At 31.4% G+C, this 22,048-nt stretch overlaps 2 protein-coding genes across 3 annotated transcripts; one reads left to right on the plus strand and one right to left on the minus strand.

The window, feature by feature from the left end:
- Positions 1 to 613: 613 nt before the first annotated feature.
- On the minus strand, positions 614 to 12,439 carry LOC148599643 (NEDD8-conjugating enzyme UBE2F-like). Of its 2 annotated transcripts, none has more exons than XM_088559288.1 (7): positions 12,309 to 12,439; positions 9,149 to 9,253; positions 8,259 to 8,422; positions 7,339 to 7,441; positions 6,204 to 6,262; positions 5,283 to 5,345; positions 614 to 3,233 (listed from the first exon to the last, which is right to left on the minus strand). In XM_088559288.1, exons 2-7 carry the CDS (start codon positions 9,249 to 9,251, stop codon positions 3,180 to 3,182), a joined length of 546 nt encoding a protein of 181 aa, XP_088415414.1. In that variant the 5' UTR covers positions 9,252 to 9,253; positions 12,309 to 12,439; the 3' UTR covers positions 614 to 3,179. The 2 variants fall into 2 exon arrangements, with proteins under 2 accessions (XP_088415414.1, XP_088415413.1); XM_088559287.1 differs by lacking the exon at positions 12,309 to 12,439 and adding an exon at positions 11,219 to 12,164.
- Positions 12,440 to 12,498: 59 nt separating this feature from the next.
- LOC148599644 (vacuolar protein-sorting-associated protein 25-like) lies at positions 12,499 to 21,821 on the plus strand. The gene is made up of 6 exons (XM_088559289.1): positions 12,499 to 12,651; positions 15,498 to 15,643; positions 16,660 to 16,713; positions 17,479 to 17,570; positions 18,450 to 18,525; positions 21,640 to 21,821. The coding sequence occupies exons 1-6, from the start codon at positions 12,611 to 12,613 to the stop codon at positions 21,750 to 21,752; spliced, it is 522 nt and encodes a 173-aa protein (XP_088415415.1). The 5' UTR covers positions 12,499 to 12,610; the 3' UTR covers positions 21,753 to 21,821.
- Positions 21,822 to 22,048: the final 227 nt, after the last annotated feature.

Below are 22,048 nucleotides of genomic sequence, written 5' to 3' on the forward strand. Positions count from 1 at the left end.
AACAAATTCAACAGTCTCATAACTCCTGTAAAATTTTGTTGAATCCGTTGGTGACACAAGTATTATTAACTACATATGGTGACTTACAAAGTTACAATTATGCAAAATATGAACAAAATCCATCAAGTGGTGTCTGAGGAGTTGCATCTACAAGTGTGTCCAGACGAATGGCCAGACACTGATATTTCTATGTCCCCTTCTATGTAACAGCTGGGGACAATAAATAAATCTGCAGTCAATTCCAGTAGACTTAACATGATGTTTAACCCTAAGGTCTGATTGTCGAGCCCTGCTTTGATCTCACATTAGCTATTATACACCATGCACATCTACTTGTGATGTCCAACCTTCCTACGAAATCCATTTAAGGAGAAATTGTGCCTTTGAGGTCTTTAAAACATGCAGCACTCAGAAGTTGAGTTGTTTCCTTTTGCAGATACTGGACAACTATTAACTTCCTTCAAACACATTAACATAATCTTCCGATCAAATTTCATCAAAGATATGTGGATAGACCAACAGTTGGACAGTATGATTCCTATTTACACCAAATCCATGTGCAAGCAGTATAAAAATTCCAAGACAGATGTCATGAATAATAATAAGAAAAATAAACAGTTCGTGTGCCTTTACTGTGTAATCAAGCAATTTTCTCATTTATACATTATACACATTCAAATTTGAACTTTCCAAATCAAAATGATGACAACAAATCCTTCAAACTTAAGTTTTATGACTAAAATAATACATTGTACATGTATTTTATGTAGCAGTCTTGTAAAAAATCAGAAGATGATTCATGCATGTCAAAAACCCACAGAATTCACTTTTATTTCATATTCAGAATAAGTTACAAACTGCATAACCAGTCATAGTTTTTCATTTGGAGATAAAAGTTATATATATTGTACATGAAATTAGCACTTTGCAAGAGTTATCGTTCTTGATTTTGTTTGATTTTAGTAGGAGATAAATGAATAATTATCTCAAAATTACAGATCTGAAAAGGGCCAACTGTAAGAATATAGCATATGTAGATCGAAAAAGCAATATTTGTTTGGTGGGTTTTTCTTCATCATGAATCACTTTAAATATGGACAGTATCTGAATTTTACATGTATATGTATCAAAGTGTTCAATATCAGAGATTCAGAAATTCATTCATTCACCATAGCTCTTTTTTATTTTGATTATCTTAAATTTAATTTGGTTAAAATGCAATATTGGCACTGTATTATGATTTAGGGGAAAAGTTTAATTACTAACAAGTAAGCTAGCATTACCTAATATATAAATATGGATCATCTCATATCAAAGAACTGCAGTGAAACCTCTCTAAACCAAATCTCTTTGCACTTTGATAATGGTTTAGAGATGTTTTCAGATTTTACAGGGTTCAGTTTAGGCAGGTTTTAATGTATCTAAATGCTTAAGTCTTTTTGACCCAAATTTAAACAAGCTAAAGTGAGTTTATCGCCATATTTAATTTTGATTATCTTTAAATCAACAAAACCAAGTTAATGTATATAAAAATCCTGGCGTCAGTTTCACAAAAAGTCGTAAGTGTGAAATTGATCATAAATCATGACGTCACAATGCTATTTTAATTTATGACGTCATTACTTACAATCAACTTGACACTTATGACTTTTTGTGAAATTGAGACCAGAGATTAAATAATTGTTATATACCATAATGTTATTTTGTTTGGCAAGACATACTTCAATTTCTATCTTCAATTTCAAGTTTCATACAGTATTAAGAAATTATAAATGATACATACTGGCAATAATAGCAAACAAATGACACCAGAAGACTTACATTTTATTTTATTAAGAGGACTCTTTACAATGGTGGTATAGAAACAATCTCAATGTTCAATTATCATCAACTGTTGTGTATTGTAATAAAAAGACACAATCAGTTTCTGATCAAAACTATGAAAAAGAGATAAACACCTGCATCACATACCTTAAGTGTAAGTGTTTGTAAGAATCAGGCAAAATGGGAAAAATCAGAAACATGCATGTCAAAACCCCACCGATCTCATAATAAAATATCACTCAAGGATACCTTCTCTATTTGAAAAGACCATTATTTTATCTCTGCATCATTGGCTTTGCTCAGAAATTTCTCAATAGAATGTTAGAATATGAGTTATCTGCCCTTGAAATGGTCATTTTTAGTATATTTCAATGAAATTGTAACTCAATGGGCCAGCATGATATGTAAAATCTTGTCTATTTTCCTTGATTCTGATGGTGAAAATAGTCAAATTAATTTTTGTCATATCATGTTTCACCCACTGCCTGATTCTTACAGATACTGACACTTAAATATTGTAACTAGAAATATAAATTGTGATTTACATGTGGCTAAAGTTAGATTATCCTCCTCCACTTTGGCTGATCATATTAAAATCATGATTAAGATTATCTCCCTTGTCAGTACCGGTATTTAACAGTAATGTAAAAAAAAAAGTATCTTCATACGATTGTTCAACATGAATCTTACATGTATATTAAGTTTCAACCAAAGAAATATATAGATCATGAATAGTTCACAAGATAGAGTGAAAAATGTCTAAAGGAAACCCATTTTGGATTTTAAAATTTGTTTGGTTTAGACAGGTGTTTGGTTTGTCAAGGTGCAAAAAAAGGGACTCTACAAAGTGTATGGTTTAGACAGATTTTCAGTTCAGTTGAGGCAAGTTTCACTGTATATAGACAAATAGACGGGATGATTTCTATAACTTAAGCTTGCAGAGGTATAAACATGTAGACAAAACAGATATATCAATTGACAAACAATATCATACTATTTTCTGTCCTGGACAGAAAAATTAAAAATATACACACAGAGGTTCATTAAGTAACCATTATGTTCACAAATACACTGAGCAAGCATTTTCAGAAGCCTTCCTTAAAATGGTGGTGGTATGTCTAGCAAAAATATCACATCAAATCAACCATGGCAGCGGCATCCTTAACTGGTTACTTCTCTTATACCTTCTTTCACATGGATGAAAACTAAACGGGATACCAGTATCCTCAACAAGGAATCAGAACTCAAGAGGTGAAATTATCTCCTTGACACCTTGAAGGAACTCCACAAATTAGGTCATGAGAACTGAACACATGGTTTTTCCATGAATGAATCTAAGTTAAATGCATCTATTACTATCTGGTTGCATACATTGTTATATATTCCTTCACTTTGGTCTTGAATGATTCCTGGAAAAAGAGTGACCAGTTAGATCTTATAAATGCTATTTCAGTAAAAAAAAAAAAGGACAAATGCGGAGAAAATGTCAATGACAGGTAGTTTTGATGGTATTATCATTCTTTAATATGTTCTGAGCTAGCTTTAAGTAACTGCTAGCATTCTCTTAGTGGATATCTCATTTTGACTATATGGTGTATGTTGAGGTATTTTCAAGACAGTATTAGATGTATTATTGAGGGAATTTTATGGTGTGTGTGTTTGTTCACTTCACTTCATTTTTAAATCTTAAGGGACTGATAAAGGCCTTATAAAACTACATGTAGTTTAACCCAACTACAGATGTCAAAAGTCCGAACATATTGGTCATTAATGTTCCTTTGTGTAGATATATTACTTTAAGTTTGAATTTGAACAAATTTCATCGTTCTATTACTATGGATTTTATTACTTTGTTGACAGGGCCTTTCAGAGCTTACTTAAAGGTGAGTTTACAATTGTTGAAGACCTTTAGGTGATCTCTGAAAATATTTACAATATTGTATTAAGATTATATTTTGGTGCATATGTTGGGTTTCACCATATCCATTATTTTTTCCCGTGAGAAAACTACCAAGGAAGTAATATATAAATGAAACAAACAACAATCAACAAGAAGGCACTGTCTAGTCCTCCGTAATTTGAATAGAAATGTTCTGAAAGGATGAAACTATGGTCAACCAGCTTTGCCCAGATGACCATTTGGTTAGTTTAATTGGACTTAGGTTGCACATATGGCTTGTCTTACACCCAATAACTATCTCAATAAGGAAAACCCAATGCACAACACCATAGCATGTACTTAATCATGTTTATAATGAAATGTTCACCAGGATTTTCAGGAATGTTAAGTTGTCCCTTGGACCTTGACATCTGTTTATGGAAAACATTAGGATTCAAAATTTTTCCACAATTTATGTACAATGCATGTACAGTTGAACCTCGTTAAGTCATGTTGAAGGAACCATGCAAAAATGTCCGAGTTATCCGAGTTTCAAGTAATCCGAGGTCGAGGATAAACCGGAAATACTAGTAGTTTGGTCAATGATTGTTTCTGTATTTACATCATTTTTTGTGCTTGTATATATACATGTACTTCAATTTACATGGTACTTCGTAATGTCTTGTGTTTCATATCTGAAGATATTTTTTTTTGTATATTGTATATCATGTTTGAAATACTTAACAGCACCAAGTGTTTTAGTGAAATTTCTTTTTTATTTTTTCTACATCAAAAACGTAATAGTTCATAACATGCTGCTTTGTTTGATCCACAATCAGGAGTATTGTCAAACCATGTGCTCTAAATAATTATGATAAAATTTCAAATTTACTAGCAAAACAAATGTAGTCGTTGAAATACCCTTACTGTCATCTGTTTGATGTTTCATTAAGTAGTCAGATACCATTACAATTCATGTTTTTTTTTATTAAATTTTTTATCAAAATATCCAATATCACTGTTAGTATAAATTCTGACGTGTTATTTATACAATTCGTTTCTTTCAACAACAAGCGCAATTTTTAATTAATTAAATAAACAAATCAAACCATAAAGAGTGTCAACAAATTCATTTTAAAAGCCACGCTAATTGATGTTAAAACACACTTCGATCATGGTTTGTAATAAAGATATCAGTTTTCCAACTAATTAGTTGACTTCGAGACATCAGGGTTAATTAACCTTGAAGTCCTATTGAGGGGACTGATTGATTACCTCGAGTTATCCAAGGTTTCGATTCATCAAAGTTCAAGTGATCCGAGGTAAAATTGTATTAGAGTAAGGGGAGTTTTGCTTGGACTTTGTAATCAGTTCGAGTTATCCGAGATTTCGACTAATCCGAGTTCGACACATTGAAGTTCGACTGTATCAAGTTTGATAAAAAATAATTGATGGATGTCAATTTTAGAGTATTCACAAGGAAGTCATGCACTGACAGAACTAGCAGTTGACAGTACAAAAAATAACAAATTGTATTTGGGCAGTATGTCAGTGAAGATCTCTTCCATGAAAGCCTTACCTTATTCCTGCTATAGTGGTCTGCTGCATCCACATTTAAAGGGTCATCAAAGTTTAATAGATCCTACAAAGAGAAGACATATAGATACATGATATCTGTGATCAAATTTAGGGAGGTAGACTTAGGGTAATGGACTTAACTCCTGAAATTAATGATATATGGTATCATATTCAAGTTCACCAGAGCCTATCAAGCTTCCAATTGAAACAGAATGAAAGCAGTCTCAGTTACTTAGATGCTTACATGAGATTGATGTAAAATTGTGAATACAAACATTCCAATGATTTGAAAGAGTTGTGTCCCTTACCCAAGGTCTACCTCCTTAGGGGGAAATACTTTCTAAATGCAAGTTGAAATTTGAAACTGCTAGTAGAAATTATGTCCACTTGCTAAATTTTGCTAGTAGAATTCTGTATCACATATAGGTAAAGTCCAGAAATAACCCAAAAAACTTACATATAGCAAGTGTCAATTTTCAGGACTTGCTGAATTAAGTTAATGAAAAAATTCTGAATTTTGATCCCTGGATATATCATCCTAAAGAATCAAAAGTTTGTTATTGCCTTCAAAAACATATGTCTCCCAATCCAATTTCCAAAGTTAAAAGGGGTATAAATCCCACAAAATTAAGAGAACCATAAATTCCTGGTAATATGCACAACTTCATATTATGTCAAAACTACCCACAAAGTTTCATGAAATTAGGTGCAGAAGTTTGTGAGGAATTGAACCATGATTTTGAAGTACATGTATTGCTAACCCTTATTTTTCTAGTATTCCTTTTTACAATAAATAGGTTTAAAGACAGCTTTAACAGGATACTGAAAAAATTTAAAATATTGAAGATATGTGTACAAGTACATAAAATTGATGAATGAATACAGATGAAGAAAAACTTAAAAGGAAGAGCCTATTACTTACTGAAAATAATGAATTTAATCCCCATATAACATCTTTTAATCTCCTAGTGGGTGCCCAACCTGAAAAATAAAGATAAACTGTGTTCTAAAAAACTGGCCAATAGTCCAGTTGTAAAAAAATAAACTTAAGTCCATCCTGATCACTTAACTTTTCGTGAAACATCACATTTTTCTGAGGTTAGTAAATTTGTTGTTTCTCAAGTAAGTCAGGTGACTGAAGTTGAAAACATGAAAACACACGACTAGTATTTTTGTTTTCTGTATGACAAAATCTTTTAAGGTCACAGTCCAAATGTGGGGTAATGTGTCAACAAGTCTGAGATGTCTGCACTTTTTAAGAATCAGAAAGACATTACCTTTTACTTCAGATTCATACAACGTTTCAGTACAAGCAGCTTTTTTCATAAAGATATTTTATAGTGTTCAATTTTCAGCTATTTAGGAAGTCTTGACAAATATTGTTTACGTCAACAGTGTCACCTCCAATGTCCTCCATATTCATAATATCATCTGCGAGTCAATCCAGTGTGAGTTCGTGTAAACACATTAATTTTCACAGTGGCTTATATTACACGGATTCTGTCAATTGAACATATCTGTGGGTATCAATTTTCACTGATTCAAAAAATGTTGGGTATTTGTACATTGTTAAATACCAATTTCTTGGGTACTATTTTTGAATTTTTTTTTCCACTGCCAAAATGGTGAAAATTTAATACTTTTGCAGTTCATGTCTTCATATCTATTTGTGAATTACTAATCCTCATGTCTTCAAATATGTCATCTTAGGCCAAATATAATTATACCTCTGTTTCCTGTTACCCAATGGACTCATGCCTGGACCCTCAACTGACTAATTTTCAAATAACAAACAACAAAAAGTACCACCAAAAGACCTGACAATTTACAGAAGATAGTCAATTTTCAATTTCCACAAAGTCCAGATGGTTAATAAAATGTTTTTGAAGATGTTTTGTATAAAATTTAGAAAAAAATAAGTAAATAAAATAAAATAAAATAAAATTTTTTTCTGACATGTAACAGGAAACAGATGTATAATTGTATTTGGCCTTATATAACTAATGATCTATAAGGCTCATTTCAAAAGGTATTGTTGCATGTTTTGTAGAACATACCTAAACTGTCATATGAACTTGGCCGTAATAGACTAAGGCAGACTTCTCCCTCTTCATCTATATTTGGGTGCCATATTCTGGTTTGACATGTGACTACAGGTGGCTAGAAAGATTAGCAAAGTTGTAAAAAGAAAATGTCAATGAGACAAAGGTGAAAAAAATATATACAATGTATATAATACCATGTGCACATGTCAACCTTCAACAAGGAGACTAACACAAAATGGCTAGCTTAAAGCTGGACATAAATCTGTTGGTTCATAAAGTTAACACGGATTACATGTATGTCTATGCTCCATGAGGCACCTACGTTTAAGTTTTCAGAATGTTTGCTTTCTGTTTCAATTCCTAAATATTGTTTGTTGTGTCTTTTTTATTGTCTTTTGTTGTAGTGGTTTTTTTTAATTTTTCTCTGAATTTGAAATTTGAGATTTCAATATTAAAAATCAAGATTTTAAAATTGAGATAAGCACAGGACAATCAATGATTAAGACCATGTGCCATTTACCACATCCAGCTGGTATTGTCCCATTATAAACAGAAATTTGTTTTAGAATTGCAAATAATTTTACTGCATTAGAAAACCGGCTGTTTTAAAAATATGAATCCCAATCACTGTAATGTTTACTCTCAACAACTGAAATACATCAGGTTTTAATGTTGCCTTTCAAGAGTAGACAGTTCATGACTTTCTCAAGTTTCAAAAGTTTAAGGAAAACTGTTAGTCCACAATTACATAAGTGTCAATTAAAATGGGTCAAAGGTCAGGACTTACATGAAGGTCGCAACTCCGTAATTTAGAATCTTGAACTTTGGACTAACATTTACATGTACCTGAACCCCTGAACTGAGTGAATGATATAATTTTTTTTTTTTACAATGGAATTTATCCTCCATAACTTTTTTTACTTCATACCTACCAGTATATTATATTCATCAGGTATATTTATTGTGAATTTAAATTTTCCTCCATGCCAGAAACCCTCATCAGGTGTAATAATCAACGAAAATTTATGAAGTGTGTTGGGATCTTCAAAGTTCACTTTACAAGTTTTTGGCATATTTTCTTCCATTTCTTGCACTTCTGTAACAGTATAAAGAAAATACTTAATCCATATTTCAAGCCACACCAAAACACCCCCTTTCCCCTGATTTTCCTTGTTCCAATTATTTAAGATGGATAACATTGACAATACATATATAATTAAATGCTATGTCCATACTTGTTCTACGCATGTAATGATGTATGAACATAAGGCTATATCTTTCATGCATCAATGATGTTTTTTCCACATTTGAAAAAAGAGTAAGTAAATAAAACTCAAAATATAAGTTTTTTTATTTTATATGTTGTTTTAAAAAGTACCAGTATTATTAGAGTAAATATTGCTACATGTTATGAATGTGTAAATCTTTAATTAAGAACAAAAAACTTTTGTTCATATTCTATAAGTCATAAAGTATAATATTCGTATGAATACAATGTTCTTTTCCTAACAGATATGAATTATATCATTTCTAATACATGTAACATAGATGGTAATTGTAAGATTTTGTAATCATATAAGCCTATAGAAGGGGACGGTTTGACAGCCATTTTGTTAATTTATCATCATGTTAACGTTTTTTTTTTTTTTTTTTCAAACGCACATAGTGATGCCGCTGGGTTAAGCTTATCAGCTTACAATTGGTTGTGATATCAGCGTAAGTTTTATTGGAAATTTTTGCATGGTTTGTAACCATAGTTTACTTTAATCTTTGCCGACCTACATGTACCATATTACTCAGCTTGAATGGAATTATATCTCACCTTTGACCAGTAATTTATCTCTAATTGAAATTCTTTTGTTTTCTTCATTTTCTTTTTTACCAGTTGTACTCTGCTGTTTAAGTTTCTTTGACAGTGTAATCATGCCTGCGAAGAAAAAAAAACAAAACTACATGTATGTGGTACATGTACATGTATCTTACAACATGAACAAGTGACATAATAAAAGAAATATGTGCAGTTAATAAACCTAAAAGTTTTACACAGGGTCTTATCTAGAGGGAGAAAAGAGCAAAATCTCACTTCTCTGATTCGTCCTTGACAGGAAAAAGTTTTTGTTATAGATTGCTAATATTGTTATTTTTCAAACAGAATTTACTCAAACTTCTCCCTATCGAAGTCTAGAATAAGGTTTCTGCCCAGGATGTGGTTGCAAGGACTTTAACATAGTTCTGTGTCAAACAAAATTTATTCAGTTACATGTAGAATGTAGTTACTAATGATACTGAGCTTTAAGTATTAACAATTATAATATTTTTTATGATACCTGTTAATCACTTTTGTTACACTTACATTAAACTTGTGCTACAATTCTTCAAAATTTAATGATGGAGAAACCAGTGGAAACTCCCTATATGTACAGGACTGAGGTAATTGTAAAAAAAACACATTAGTAAATACATGCACACATACAGTGTATATACTCAGGGTAACCTTCAATTAGATTGATTTCAGCCACATACACATCTAAGATGTCTTGGAATCCAAATTAAAAAAAAAAACTACTGGAGTCAAATTATCATCTTGATTTATGTACATGTTAATAAGGATATCCATAAAAAAAATCATACATGTAGATGCCTCAACTAATCTTGACAACCTCAAAAAAAAAAGTTCAACAAATTAGAAATTTCAGGAGAATTTAAATAAATGCAAAAATGGAAGACACATTGACCTGGCAAGACCTCATACAGTCCTGTGCCTACCTAATTTGATGGAGGATTACCTCAAATTTTTCATTTGTAGAGCTTTGATCTACTTAAATTTATTTGTAAAATTGTATTAGTCCCAAAGACAGGTCTGTATAATAATTCAGAGGACTACCAAATTAATCTATAGGCTTCCTAGTTAGAACAGTAAGTGTCAAACCCTGTCCTGCATGGCAATCAGTTCACTTACATGTAGTAGAGACAAATTTCCTTGAACCAGAATTTTCCATGGTTGGACTCTTAAATATTAGAATCAAGATCAAAAGTTCATACAATGTACATGTACATTGTATATGTAACTTGACAAATTAGTAAAATAAAAATGTTCTGACATTTTTCATCCTGGTGGGGTTGTTGTCTCTTTGACATATACACCATATCCATTCTCCTTATACTTTCTTTTATTCCAAAAGTGTCATTTCTTACAATCAAGCATAATCTAGTTCATGACTTTGTAGTTTATCCCCTAATACATTGTAGGTTACACTTGCCTCATATTATTTGAATTGAGGAAAATACATGTACATGTAAATTGAGAAACTACACAAACAAATTCAACTTGATAGCTGGTTAGGGTACCATGATGATAAATCACATACAAAGTGGGAATTGTTTGAAGTGTATTACATTATTATATACAAAATGTATATGGTTGTATTAACAACTGTGTCCACTATAATTATGGGCAGAAAAAGCATCAATCTCCACCTTGTACCTTCATTCGGTACCTTAAAGAACATCAGAGCAGCTCGATTTTCATATACTTTGTAAATGCAATTGAGAACCAAACTAGTCTTGGAAAACTTCTGCTAGCTTTTTAGATTAGATACAAATCGAATCATATCTTTTCTAAGATAGGGATGGCCAAACAGTCAAACGTAGGATGTCATTCAAGTGTTTTACTAAATGACAGCCACAATAAAGTAACTCCTTTAACACTAGTCAAAGTGGCTAAGTCTGGAAGAATTCACTACATTTCTCTATTATTATTTTTAATCACATCACTATCCTGACAGTGTGCTTGAATAACTAAAGTTTTAATCAAAGTTTAGATGCTAATTTCTTTTTTTTTTTCATTTTTTATACACTACCAGATAATGTTTGATAATGATTTTTCTCTTACCATAGCACACTTCAATATTTAATGACTTTGCTCTTGCAGCTATTCCATGGCATGACTTTTCAAAACACATTTTATTTTGGGTTTTAGTCTATACTTAACCAAATAAAATTCTCTTCAAATATGTTCTATATTCGAGGTACAATGTACACATACGTTCTTATACAGGTCTGGGCTATGATATCACGTATCACATCCATTAAAAAAGCGCCAAATTAACCATGATTAAAGTTTGTTTATTTGTACTGCTGATAACGACAAAAAAAAATGAACTTATCAAGGTAACTAATCTGCATTACGATAAACACCACGACCGAAAGGTTTCTGACCAAATTTTTAATGTATGAAACGTGAAATAACCACTCATTTTTTTTCAATTGAATTTTTTTAGCAACAAAATAGCCGGCGCCAATGTCAAAGTAAGCGCGAAATCGCCGGCACTTATTAAGAACACTGCATACCTTTTAACCTTTTGAATGAGAAAAAAAGGATAATTTGGCCAGTAATCCCAGTACAAAGATATAAAATCTATGATAATCTCATACGTTCTAAGGGTTTCTAATCAAAATCAGAGTAATTAGTTCAACAAAAGGCTTAATTATTTGTTGATTCTTTCTCAATGATTATTATGTTAAATAAACGTTGTGTTTATGTCAATTTAATGCGCCTTTTAGAACATAATTTGTGCAATACTCCTGCTAAGAGGGAGATTAAGTAAGGAGAAATTTGTCTCCCATATGGGCAACTTTTCCAAAGAGGGAGGTATGGAATCATAATACAAAATCAAAATTGGAAAATATGTTAAGAAATTCATTTCATCATTTTTTAGGCAAATAAAATATGTTTTATGAAATTAATGATAAACCCTGAGTGAAGAAAAAATTATTTAAATATTCCCCATTCCTGAGTGATCTCACGAGCCCTTGGCCTTGTCGTGACCAACTTGTGACGTTGTGTTGAAGCAGAGTCAAGGTGACAATTAAACAGTGGTCAGTTAGCGTTGTTATTCAGAATAAGATCATACTGTTAATGAGAATCAATGTATAACTGAGTTGGGGTACTGAAAAGAACCTTTTTTATCTACGAAACACACCTATATATTTTTCTTCTCAAGAAAATTTGAACCGGAAGTTTATATGTCAGAAACCTGGGTGTCGGTTTATTGGGGTTAAATTCCCTTTATGTACACTACGAAGAAAACCAGTCGGTAATCTTGCCGCTTACAACATAAAAAATGAAGATTAAAATGTTTCAACATTTTTAATGGAATTTCAGTAAAATCATTGATAATATTACTAAGCTTAATGAGTATGGAAATTCTTGTAAAACTTGACTTCAGACTATTTTATAGCATTTGTGATTTTTTATGAGACATAAGGAACACTTTTAGAAAAGATGGAATGGCCCTGGCAGTATAATTTTCCTCCTTTCTTCACGTAATTAGTCAATTACTTACTTCATTTTAATTTGCTGTTCATGTGACACCTTTCCTATTCAATTAATTCTGTCATTAAAATCACCAATATATCTGTATTATTTTACAGTTACCCGAGTTATCTTCAATTTCAAAGTAACTGAATTTATGAACAATATAAACATTCCTATAGCCAGTATAGGTGCCCATTGTGCACCTCTTTTTTATGAACTCCTCCAATGCACTCAGTGAGACAGGCTTCATCAAAAATGTACTGCAAAATTAGGAATGTAATTTGCAGTGTTCCTCTTCAGGTTTATAAATGACGTTTTAGCACAAAATCAACAAAGATCTAGTGACTATTTTCATCCTATTCAGCCCTAGTCTAGATAGTCACGATGTTTACTGAAGCATTTATTTTAAATTATTTTTTATGTCTCTCTGAGACAACCAAGCGAAGTATAAATTAGCCTTCCAAGATGGAACTCATCTATCCCATCAAGCCTTTTACATTGTACGAATGACACTACAGGTATACAGAAATATGCCTTAGATCATGACCTTGATGTAAATAGTAACAGGCCGTACTAAAAAAAAAATTTCATTTCGGGAATCCCCTTACCCAATCCTAGCTCCTTGCTTTCAGTAGGTAGCAGGGTTGGGGTAATTGTATTCAGTAATTGTAATCAATTGTTTTCCATTACAACATAGTAAGTTATCGAAAGTAGTCTGTAGTCCACATTGATTTCAATTACTTGTAATTTAATTATAAATTGATTACATGAATACAACCAATGTAATCGATTAATAATCTATTACCATTGAACGTTATTGTGCCCATCCCTGGTAGATATGTATGAAAAATACTTTTTTTTCTAAGTATATACATGTACAATTCTGTAAAAAAAAACATGATCAAATAAGTAAAAAATGTTGCTTTGAATTTTTTTTTAAATCTTGTCAGAGAATGGTAATAAAGTTATTTGGCTAATTTTTATCAGCAGGCAGTGTAAAGGAATCAAACTTAATAATTTCACGCAAATTTAATTATATTTTATCAACTTCATGTGAAAATTCAAACTCATACACTAACTTTCTAGTTATGACTCTTCAACTTTTGCTTAATTAAAAAAAAGATGGTGCCCGTACATTGAATTCATTGTTTTTTTTAGGTTCTTTGATATACATGTATATTTAGTCACCATCACCTGATAAATCAATATCAAATTTCATTTTCTTAAATGACCAACCATCTCCATCAGTCATAAGTGATCTTCCTGTTACACCCAACTTGACCTCATTGTTTAGAGCACATGAATTCATCAAGGTTTTCCTTCAATGGAGTTTCTTCTGCTAATTTTTTACTGTGTGTATGTTACTTTTGAGTTCTTTTGTGTAGCACACAATTGCTCATTGTATGTTATCCAGAATTGATGTTTCCTGCATTATGTTGTCCAAAGATTTCTCTTTGTTAGTATATGCACCCAGTGCTCGCCTTAAGCCACTAACGTGAAGCCCAGGGCTAGTAAAAATTGATTCAGGCTAGTGAAATGATGTGAACTTTTCTTGTTTCTGGCTAGTTAAATCCTATACAGTCCTTTATTATTCAGGCTAGTGGTTGAGAATTTTGAAGGAAAGGATTGTGCACCTATTATTTTATTACTTCTTCTCTTCATATAAATCTGTCTAACACTGTCAATCATTAGTTATCACAAACTTTTCAACAGATGACAAATGAAGCCCCAAGTTATTCTTGTTTTGAGGTTGAAGAAAACAATTGCTTGGTTCAAGTAGTTTAAGGAGGTAGACCTAGGGTAAGGGACACAACTCTTACAAATCAGTGGAACGTTTGTATTCACCATTTTACATCAATCCTAGGTAAGCTGCAAAGTAACTCGGACTGATACTGTTTCAAAGGAAATCTTGAAAAGCTTTGATGAAATTGAATATAATACAAACATATAACTGATTTCAAGAGTTATTTCCCTTACACTAGGTCTACCTCCGTTACTGAACTGCATGTTGTTTATTTTATAATTATTACTTATAATTTTGCTAATACCAATACAATGTACTATGTACATGTGCAAACAATATGATAATCATGAAATGTTGGTAGAGCATCCTTTACATCATGACCAAAAAAAATGGAGTTTAAAAATAGAAATATCAAAAACTTTAATACTAACAGTTCATCCAATGTCAATTACATGTAATGTAATGTGAAAGTATTATTTTTTCAATTGGCTATCAATTTTCATGGGTTTTGTAAACCATGAAAATAGGTTCCCAATGAAAAGGTAACTTCCCATAAAATTGTGAGATGGAGTTGTGAAATTAAAAATCAGTGAACTAATGGTATCATTTTTTTCCTCTACCGCGAAAATTGGTATCTATGAATAAAAGTACTTTCACTTGATTTGTGTGCTGTAATAGTATTAATTTTTGCTATTTTTGCAGTGGACAAAACAATGCAAAAAATAGAACCATGGAATTTGATTTTACTCACTATACAATGCTTATCATTTTTTGAAACTGCAAAAATGATACCAGCAAGTATGTTCATTTGACAGAATCTGCGAAAATAGGCATCCACGAAAATTTATACATTTATAGAATATGAGAATGTTTTAAATGATAGCTCAGACGCTAAACTTCACTAATTTCCTTGTGTGATCAAACGTTGGAATGTTCATCTAGCAATAGTGTTCATAGATGTATACTCATACATTTGTATGTTGTACCAGTAAGTGTTTGTACAGTTTTAACATGCAGTTAATGCGTTGATACATGTATGCTGTAGCATATTTAATATCTACAAATGTACTTGAAGGTAAAAATTTCAAGTATAGTCTTCAAACATTTCAGGATACAGCCTAACTCTGATACAAGAAAGAAACAGATTGACGCATGGTGTTCATTGATACTCAACTACCATAAACAGAATAAAGCTTACAGCATTGATGTTACAGAAATATTGAATTCTCCACTCTGTTTTAATAAGGAAATTGATAGTATCCTTTCAATATTTAATCAATAGTATATTTGATACTCAACTACCATAAACAGAACAAAGCTTACATCATTGATGTTACAGAAATATTGAATTCTCCACTTTGTTTTAATAAGAAATTGATAGTATCCTTTCAATATTTGATCAATAGTGTATTTGCATATGTATGCTCCTGGTAACTTTTGCGAGTTTCATACCTACATGGATGCAAGTATCTAATGAATAAATCAGTCCTCATGTTGTGTCATTTCATCACATCTGGGGTAAAGTTTGTTTTATTTTCTCTGGATCAAGTCAATTAAAATTTGTTCTCTCTGCCAAGTTTTCACATCTTGTAGGATAAAATGTCTGATTGAAAATGTGGTCTGGTAGAAATCTTTTGACTCCATATTTTTTAAGCCTGTCAGACCAAATTAATTGGTTTTTTTTAGGTAAAAGTCCTGAATAGTTTCTGAAATTAGAGTTTGAAATCTCCCACTATGGGGACTGACTGATAGTTCACAATTTTCAGGAAGTCTAGCCTGTAAAGTGTTGAAAATGTCCTGAGACTCCTGACATTCTAGATTTTTTAAAGATACACACATATGAAGTCCTTAGTTTTCAACATTTTTATTTGGTTACTTCACAAAAGGGATATGATACTTTTACCAACTGAAGAAATCTTCTGATAGTAATATACAGAACATTAAGAGCATGCATTAAATCATTATAAACATTAATACAATTTTTAATTGGACTTAACAGAACAAAGAGAAAGTAAAAAAACAAAAGAACAGTACAGTTAAAACAAAAATTTAAGAAGTTTGATAAGAAATCTTTTGATCTTTTAAGGCCAAGAAAAAATATGTCTGTTTAAGGTTACATTGGATTAAAAAAAAAAACAATGAAATGTGCTAGGGTAGGCAGAAAAATAATGTAGGTTGGGTAACCTTAAACAGATGTAGTTTTTTTCTTGGCCTAATGAATAAATGAATGGACATTATCAAATATAAGTTTATAACCCTTAACAAAGTACAGGAAAATTATCTGCAGATGGTCTTTACACAATTTTAGATGAACTATGCAAAAGAGGTACATGTATTTATTATGTTGCATTCGTAATATGATGTATTTAGATAATCTTAACTCACATTCTGTGAAAATGCTTGTGTACTGTGTCAATGAATATCTAATGAGAAACTATAGTTTGTTGCGTTTACATCTAGGTTATGATATGATTCCCTTATATGGAAATTACCAGGGCAATTCATTATACAAAAAAGTTCCTCATTTGGAAGTCAGAATTAAAAAAAACCTAGATCAGGAAATGAATTAATTCACACACATACTGTGAAAGTACTATTTTAAGTTTTCGTGGTCTTCATGGGTAGGCCTAACCACAAAATTTAGTTCCCATGATTTGTATACTCAAAACATCAAAACCACAAATTCAAGAATCCACGAACTTGTGTTTCTTTAATCCACAAAAATTGGTATCCACAAAATGAAGTACTTTCACAGTATATGTACATGTTGGTATTAAAGTATTGTAAGTCTCCTAATATGAATCTTCCAATTTGAACTCTTGTTTGAAAGATATGAAAATGTACAAAAAATCCAGTGTACATCGAGAACTCAAACTTATGAACATGGATAGAACTATTTTCTGTGAAAATGCTTACAGGTTTCATAAATGTCCTAGCTTCAGCCACTTCTATGTCAACTGTGAAGTCCAATCTGCAATCTTAATTGAGAAATAATGCTATTTGACCCATAACAAAATCAACAATAATATGGAAGATAAAACAAATGTCATTTTGAGTTAACACTGATTAATACATGCCTTTATTTTTCCAGGTCATGTTGAATGGAAAGACCCTAAGACAAAGAAGCAGTGCTTACTGATGTGGAGGACACCTGAAGAATGGGGAAATATTATTTATTCATGGGTAGGTTGATAAAAAAAATTAACAGTTCAAGCTATTAAAGAATTCCCATTTTTATTGATCTTGCTTAATCATATGATCAAGGGAAATGTATAGAGATTATTATCAACATTCCAAAAGGGAAGTCTAGCCATCTTCATTAAACTGAATTAAATTTGTTTTTTTTAATTTTGTATGTGAAAAAATTGACAAACACACAAGAAGGAATATAATTCACCTTTTTTTTTTTTTTGAAAAAGGAGCTTCCTTTTTATTTTCTGGACTGTGTAGTGGCCACTCAGGAAGTTATAGAACTTTAAAACAAGAGAAAGTCCCTGTTGATATATGGTATGAATGGCAATGAGCAATTTCCAGTTTTTTTAATGAAAATGAAATGAAATGAAATGAAATGAAAGTTGTGGCATGCTTGTATCATATGCTTTTAGCTCCATTGTGTTGTTGATTTAAGAGACTGTCAATGTAGAAACCAGGCAGGTGCTATGATGGGTGGTACAGAGTAAAATTTATCCGACTTTTTTTGTTTGTTTATTTTTAATGTAATTTTTAACTTATTATAATGTAAAAGAAAGCATATCTTTTTCTGTATCTAAAGTGGATGACTTTGAATTAATGTTCAAAGTCCCATAACAAATTAACTAAATTATTAACAGATCAAAGAGTTATTTTCATTTGTTTAAAAGTTTCTAGTGCTTCGATGTAATTAATTTTATTCTTAATAATAAACCACATTCATTTCTTTGAAGGCATGAGTTTGTGGTCTCTAATGCATGTTTAAAACAAATTTGGCATGTGCCACCACTGCCCTAGTCTTCCATAGACACACCTACTTAATCCCTTCCTGAATTACTCCAAATGCTGAACATCGATTGTATTTTATTTCAGGTATCATCTAAAGCTATGAACAATACAGTGTGTACATTATATGAATTGAATAATGGAGAAGACTCAGAAGGCACTGGTAAGATAAATGTAGTAACTGCAGCCATGTCCTTGCTACATAATAGTAGAGAGGTGCCACACCAGGCCTTCAAAGACTCAGCTCCCCCCTCTACTTTCAAAGTGCTCAGATAAAATTTGTAGTGACAAACCATCTCTGTAATAATAATCATTGCAAATAAATTCCTTTTTCCTTCAAGTTTCAAATGTACTACGTGTATTAAAAACAATTTGCAAATCTAAGGGTTTGTGAAGGATAATAACAAAGTAACTGAACTGATAAACTATTGGCAATATATTGTCAAAAGGGAAGTCCATATAACACATGGCAATAATAAGGGAAAAACTGGGAAGTTGAAATGGTACTGGTTTGATATAGACATTTATGATAGTTACATGATGATGGGTTGAAGCAGATTGTATAGTGCTCTAAACTTTTCGCTTACTGTTCATGGATTCATTTTCGCAGTTGCTAATTTTCGTGGATTATGTCATGTGAACATAATTTTTGCAAGGATAAATTTTTGCAGCTTCAAAAAATGATTAGCATTGGATAGTGTAAAAATAAAATCCATTTCACAGGAAGTATTTTTTGTCCTGTTCTGTTGACTGCGAAATTAGCAAAAATTAGTAAAACGTGAAAATTAATATGTTTACAGTAATTATTTACAGTATATTACAATATACTGTGAAAGTACTATTGTTTGTAGGATGCCAATTTTCATGGTTTTCGTGGGTAGGCCAAACCACGAAATATGGTTCCCAACGAATAGTAGATTCCCATTTAATGTAAATACTGAAACTTTAAAACAACAAATTCAAGAATCCACGAACTTCTGTTTCTTCCCTGATCCATAAAAATTGGCATTCACAAATAAAAGTACTTCCACAGTAAGTATGCAGCACAAAATTGCCTCCTGTCAAAATTGGTAAAATCTGCACAGAAGATGGCATGTGTAATACATGAATTCACACTTGTCATTTTCCTCTGAATGACCCCAGATATATCTCCAATTAACCTTTTGACATCATTGAAGTAATGTGATTTGAAATTGTGATGTCATTGATCTTTAAGTTGAAGGACAATTTAGTAAGAAAACAATGGGAAATATATTATTTTCGTCAATGGCGTCCACAAGTGTAAATACATCTATTTACTCCTCCTCTTCTTCTCTATTTTTAAATTCTAGCTGAAACAGTGTGCAGTATAGTTGCAACCTGAATAGCATGTGTTTAGTTTGAAATAAGAACAAGAACTTACAAAGACATTCACTATCAATAAGTGAAGATATATCAAATGAAAATTTATTAACAGCTCCACAGGGAATTCACTTAAAAAAAGACTTGGGTTAAAAATTAATTTTTTACAATTAAATCTCCCACAAGCTTATAAAAAATATTTATAGAAAATAAATATCTAATAAATCTCCATAGAGCTAATAAAAAGAACAATTCTGACATAGAAAATGAACTTCTAGTAAACTTCCCACAAGCTAACAAAAAAAAATAATAATCCTGACGTAGAAAACGAATTTCTAATAAACAAACCACAAGCTTATAAAAAAAAACAATAACTCTGACAGAATAAAAACAAGAAATCTGTAACATGCTGACAAAAGATAATTCTGACTTAAAAAATGAATTTATAATAAACCACCTGCAAGCTAATAATAAAAAAAATTACAAATCATAATAACTCGATAGCTTTTGTCAAGTAAAAACATTTAACTTATCCTTGGTGGGCTCTTACGCTTTTTGGTATTTTGTTTGTTGGAACTAGATTGTATAGCACCTTATTTCATGTAGAAGGAAGTTAAGAACACAAGTTTATATAATGTAATTATTTTTTTTTAATTACTACAGAGGTGCTCTCCTTTACAAATTTTCCATAGTTTCTATCAGTATTGACTGCACACCAATACAATTCAATTTAAACCTATCAATTTTTGTACTCAGTCACTGCTTGTACGGCTAGAATTTTACAAAAAAAAACAGTCTGCTTTCTGTTTAGATGACCTTTTCTGATGAGCCCATCATATTTCTTCTGTCATGAATTTGAAAGCTTTATTCAAAGGCAAAAACCTGAGGTTTCTGAGAAGGTAGTCTGAATAGAAAGTAGAATGTTGTTAGACCCTACGTGCAGTGACTGGATGGAACAATTGATAGGTCTAATTTTAATTAGATTGGACTGCAAATTACACTTCATGTATTGTGAATCTATACATAATACCAATGTTTAAAAAAAAAAAATCACAAAGTTTTGGATTGTATTGATTACTTTCATGAATTGGGACCAAATATATGGATTGTCATAAAGTAGAATTAACAAGATGTAGTGCCAAGTAGTACATCATAAACATGCCAAGATATTTTAGTGATTAAGTAGCAGTCTTAGTAAAAGAGTAATCTAGGGAACCAAGGTTATAGCGGTAATCAGAAGAATGTAACCCAGGGACAAAGACCAGACATGGAAAACAGACATACACAACAAAAGAACATAGAGTAACTAAAATCATACATACAAAGTAACAAAAGCAAAGGAGCAACTCGGACTCCACTAAAACCTGGGAGCATGGACGAGGTGCACCGGTAGGGTAAGTGTCCTCTGCTTTTCTAGAAATACCCGCCGAGTTGCTCATAAAAAGTCAAATCCGGGGTAGACAGAGGAGGAAAGGAAAATTATGAGTTGAATAAATCAGTTTTCATGGTGCAGATGTAAGAATCCTGTAAATTCTGTACGTGATACACCTCCAAAATGGCTACATATTTTTATTTTTGTTAATATGTTGCCTTATAGGGCTATATGATGAAATGTATAATTGCTCATTCCAATCTGTCTGCTGCTACACTGTTAGGAGATAATTCACATTGAAAATCCAACAGTTTCTATTGAATTTTAATCTTATTTACAGAGTTGTCTCCTGTAAATTTGAATTCTATTGTACATTCTATGTAATTCATATTTCTTATGAACCAGGATTATATGAAAAGCCACATGTTATTGTCTTTTTACTTCAGCATTTTCAACAAAATATCAAAAATAAAAATATATAGTCTTTCCAACCATGAAATGCATTTTGCAGGATTCTTAGATGGAGTGCTACTTACTGAGTCGACTTTCTTATTTTCTTTTCAGAATTTCATGGATTAGATAAGTGGTTATTATTACGAGCTATTAAGACATTAGAACTACAAGGAAAGGCTGAACTAATGATGTTCGATGATAGTGAGGGGGTCAAATTTTTCTAGTGCAATCTGTGATATATCTTATTTTATATTGTATAAATCATGTTGTAATAAAAATACATTAATTTAGAATGACTTCATATTTGATTTACAGCACATACAATGGTAATGTTCAGAGGTTAGATTTTTCACCATATCCACTTCTTTTTCAAATAAGTTGTTAGCATAGAGGTGCATATCATTTTTTAGAGTGTGTCCATGAAAAAACCAGGCAGTGGGTTGCACATGACAAATTTTGTTTTTCAAAATAATTTCATCCATTTCATATCACATGTGTAACCAACATTCTTAAAGTTGAA

The sequence above is a fragment of the Perna viridis genome, chromosome 13 (assembly GCF_037379345.1).
Source record: "Perna viridis isolate PV_CMFRI_1.1 ecotype Kerala chromosome 13, ASM3737934v1, whole genome shotgun sequence".
Classification (NCBI taxonomy): domain Eukaryota; kingdom Metazoa; phylum Mollusca; class Bivalvia; order Mytilida; family Mytilidae; genus Perna; species Perna viridis.

Coding starts and splice junctions, on each gene's coding strand:
- LOC148599644 (XM_088559289.1), top strand. CDS start 12,611: ATGGAATGGCCCTGGCAGTATAATTTTCCTCCTTTCTTCAC. Junction 15,644..16,659: donor TTTTAATAAGGAAATTGATA/GTATCCTTTCAA, acceptor AACAAAGTACAG/GAAAATTATCTGCAGATGGT. Junction 18,526..21,639: donor AGAAGACTCAGAAGGCACTG/GTAAGATAAATG, acceptor TTTTCTTTTCAG/AATTTCATGGATTAGATAAG.
- LOC148599643 (XM_088559287.1), bottom strand. CDS start 11,288: ATGTGTTTTGAAAAGTCATGCCATGGAATAGCTGCAAGAGCAAAGTCA. Junction 9,254..11,218: donor AAATATTGAAGTGTGCTATG/GTAAGAGAAAAA, acceptor TTTTCTTCGCAG/GCATGATTACACTGTCAAAG. Junction 8,423..9,148: donor AGATAAATTACTGGTCAAAG/GTGAGATATAAT, acceptor ATACTGTTACAG/AAGTGCAAGAAATGGAAGAA.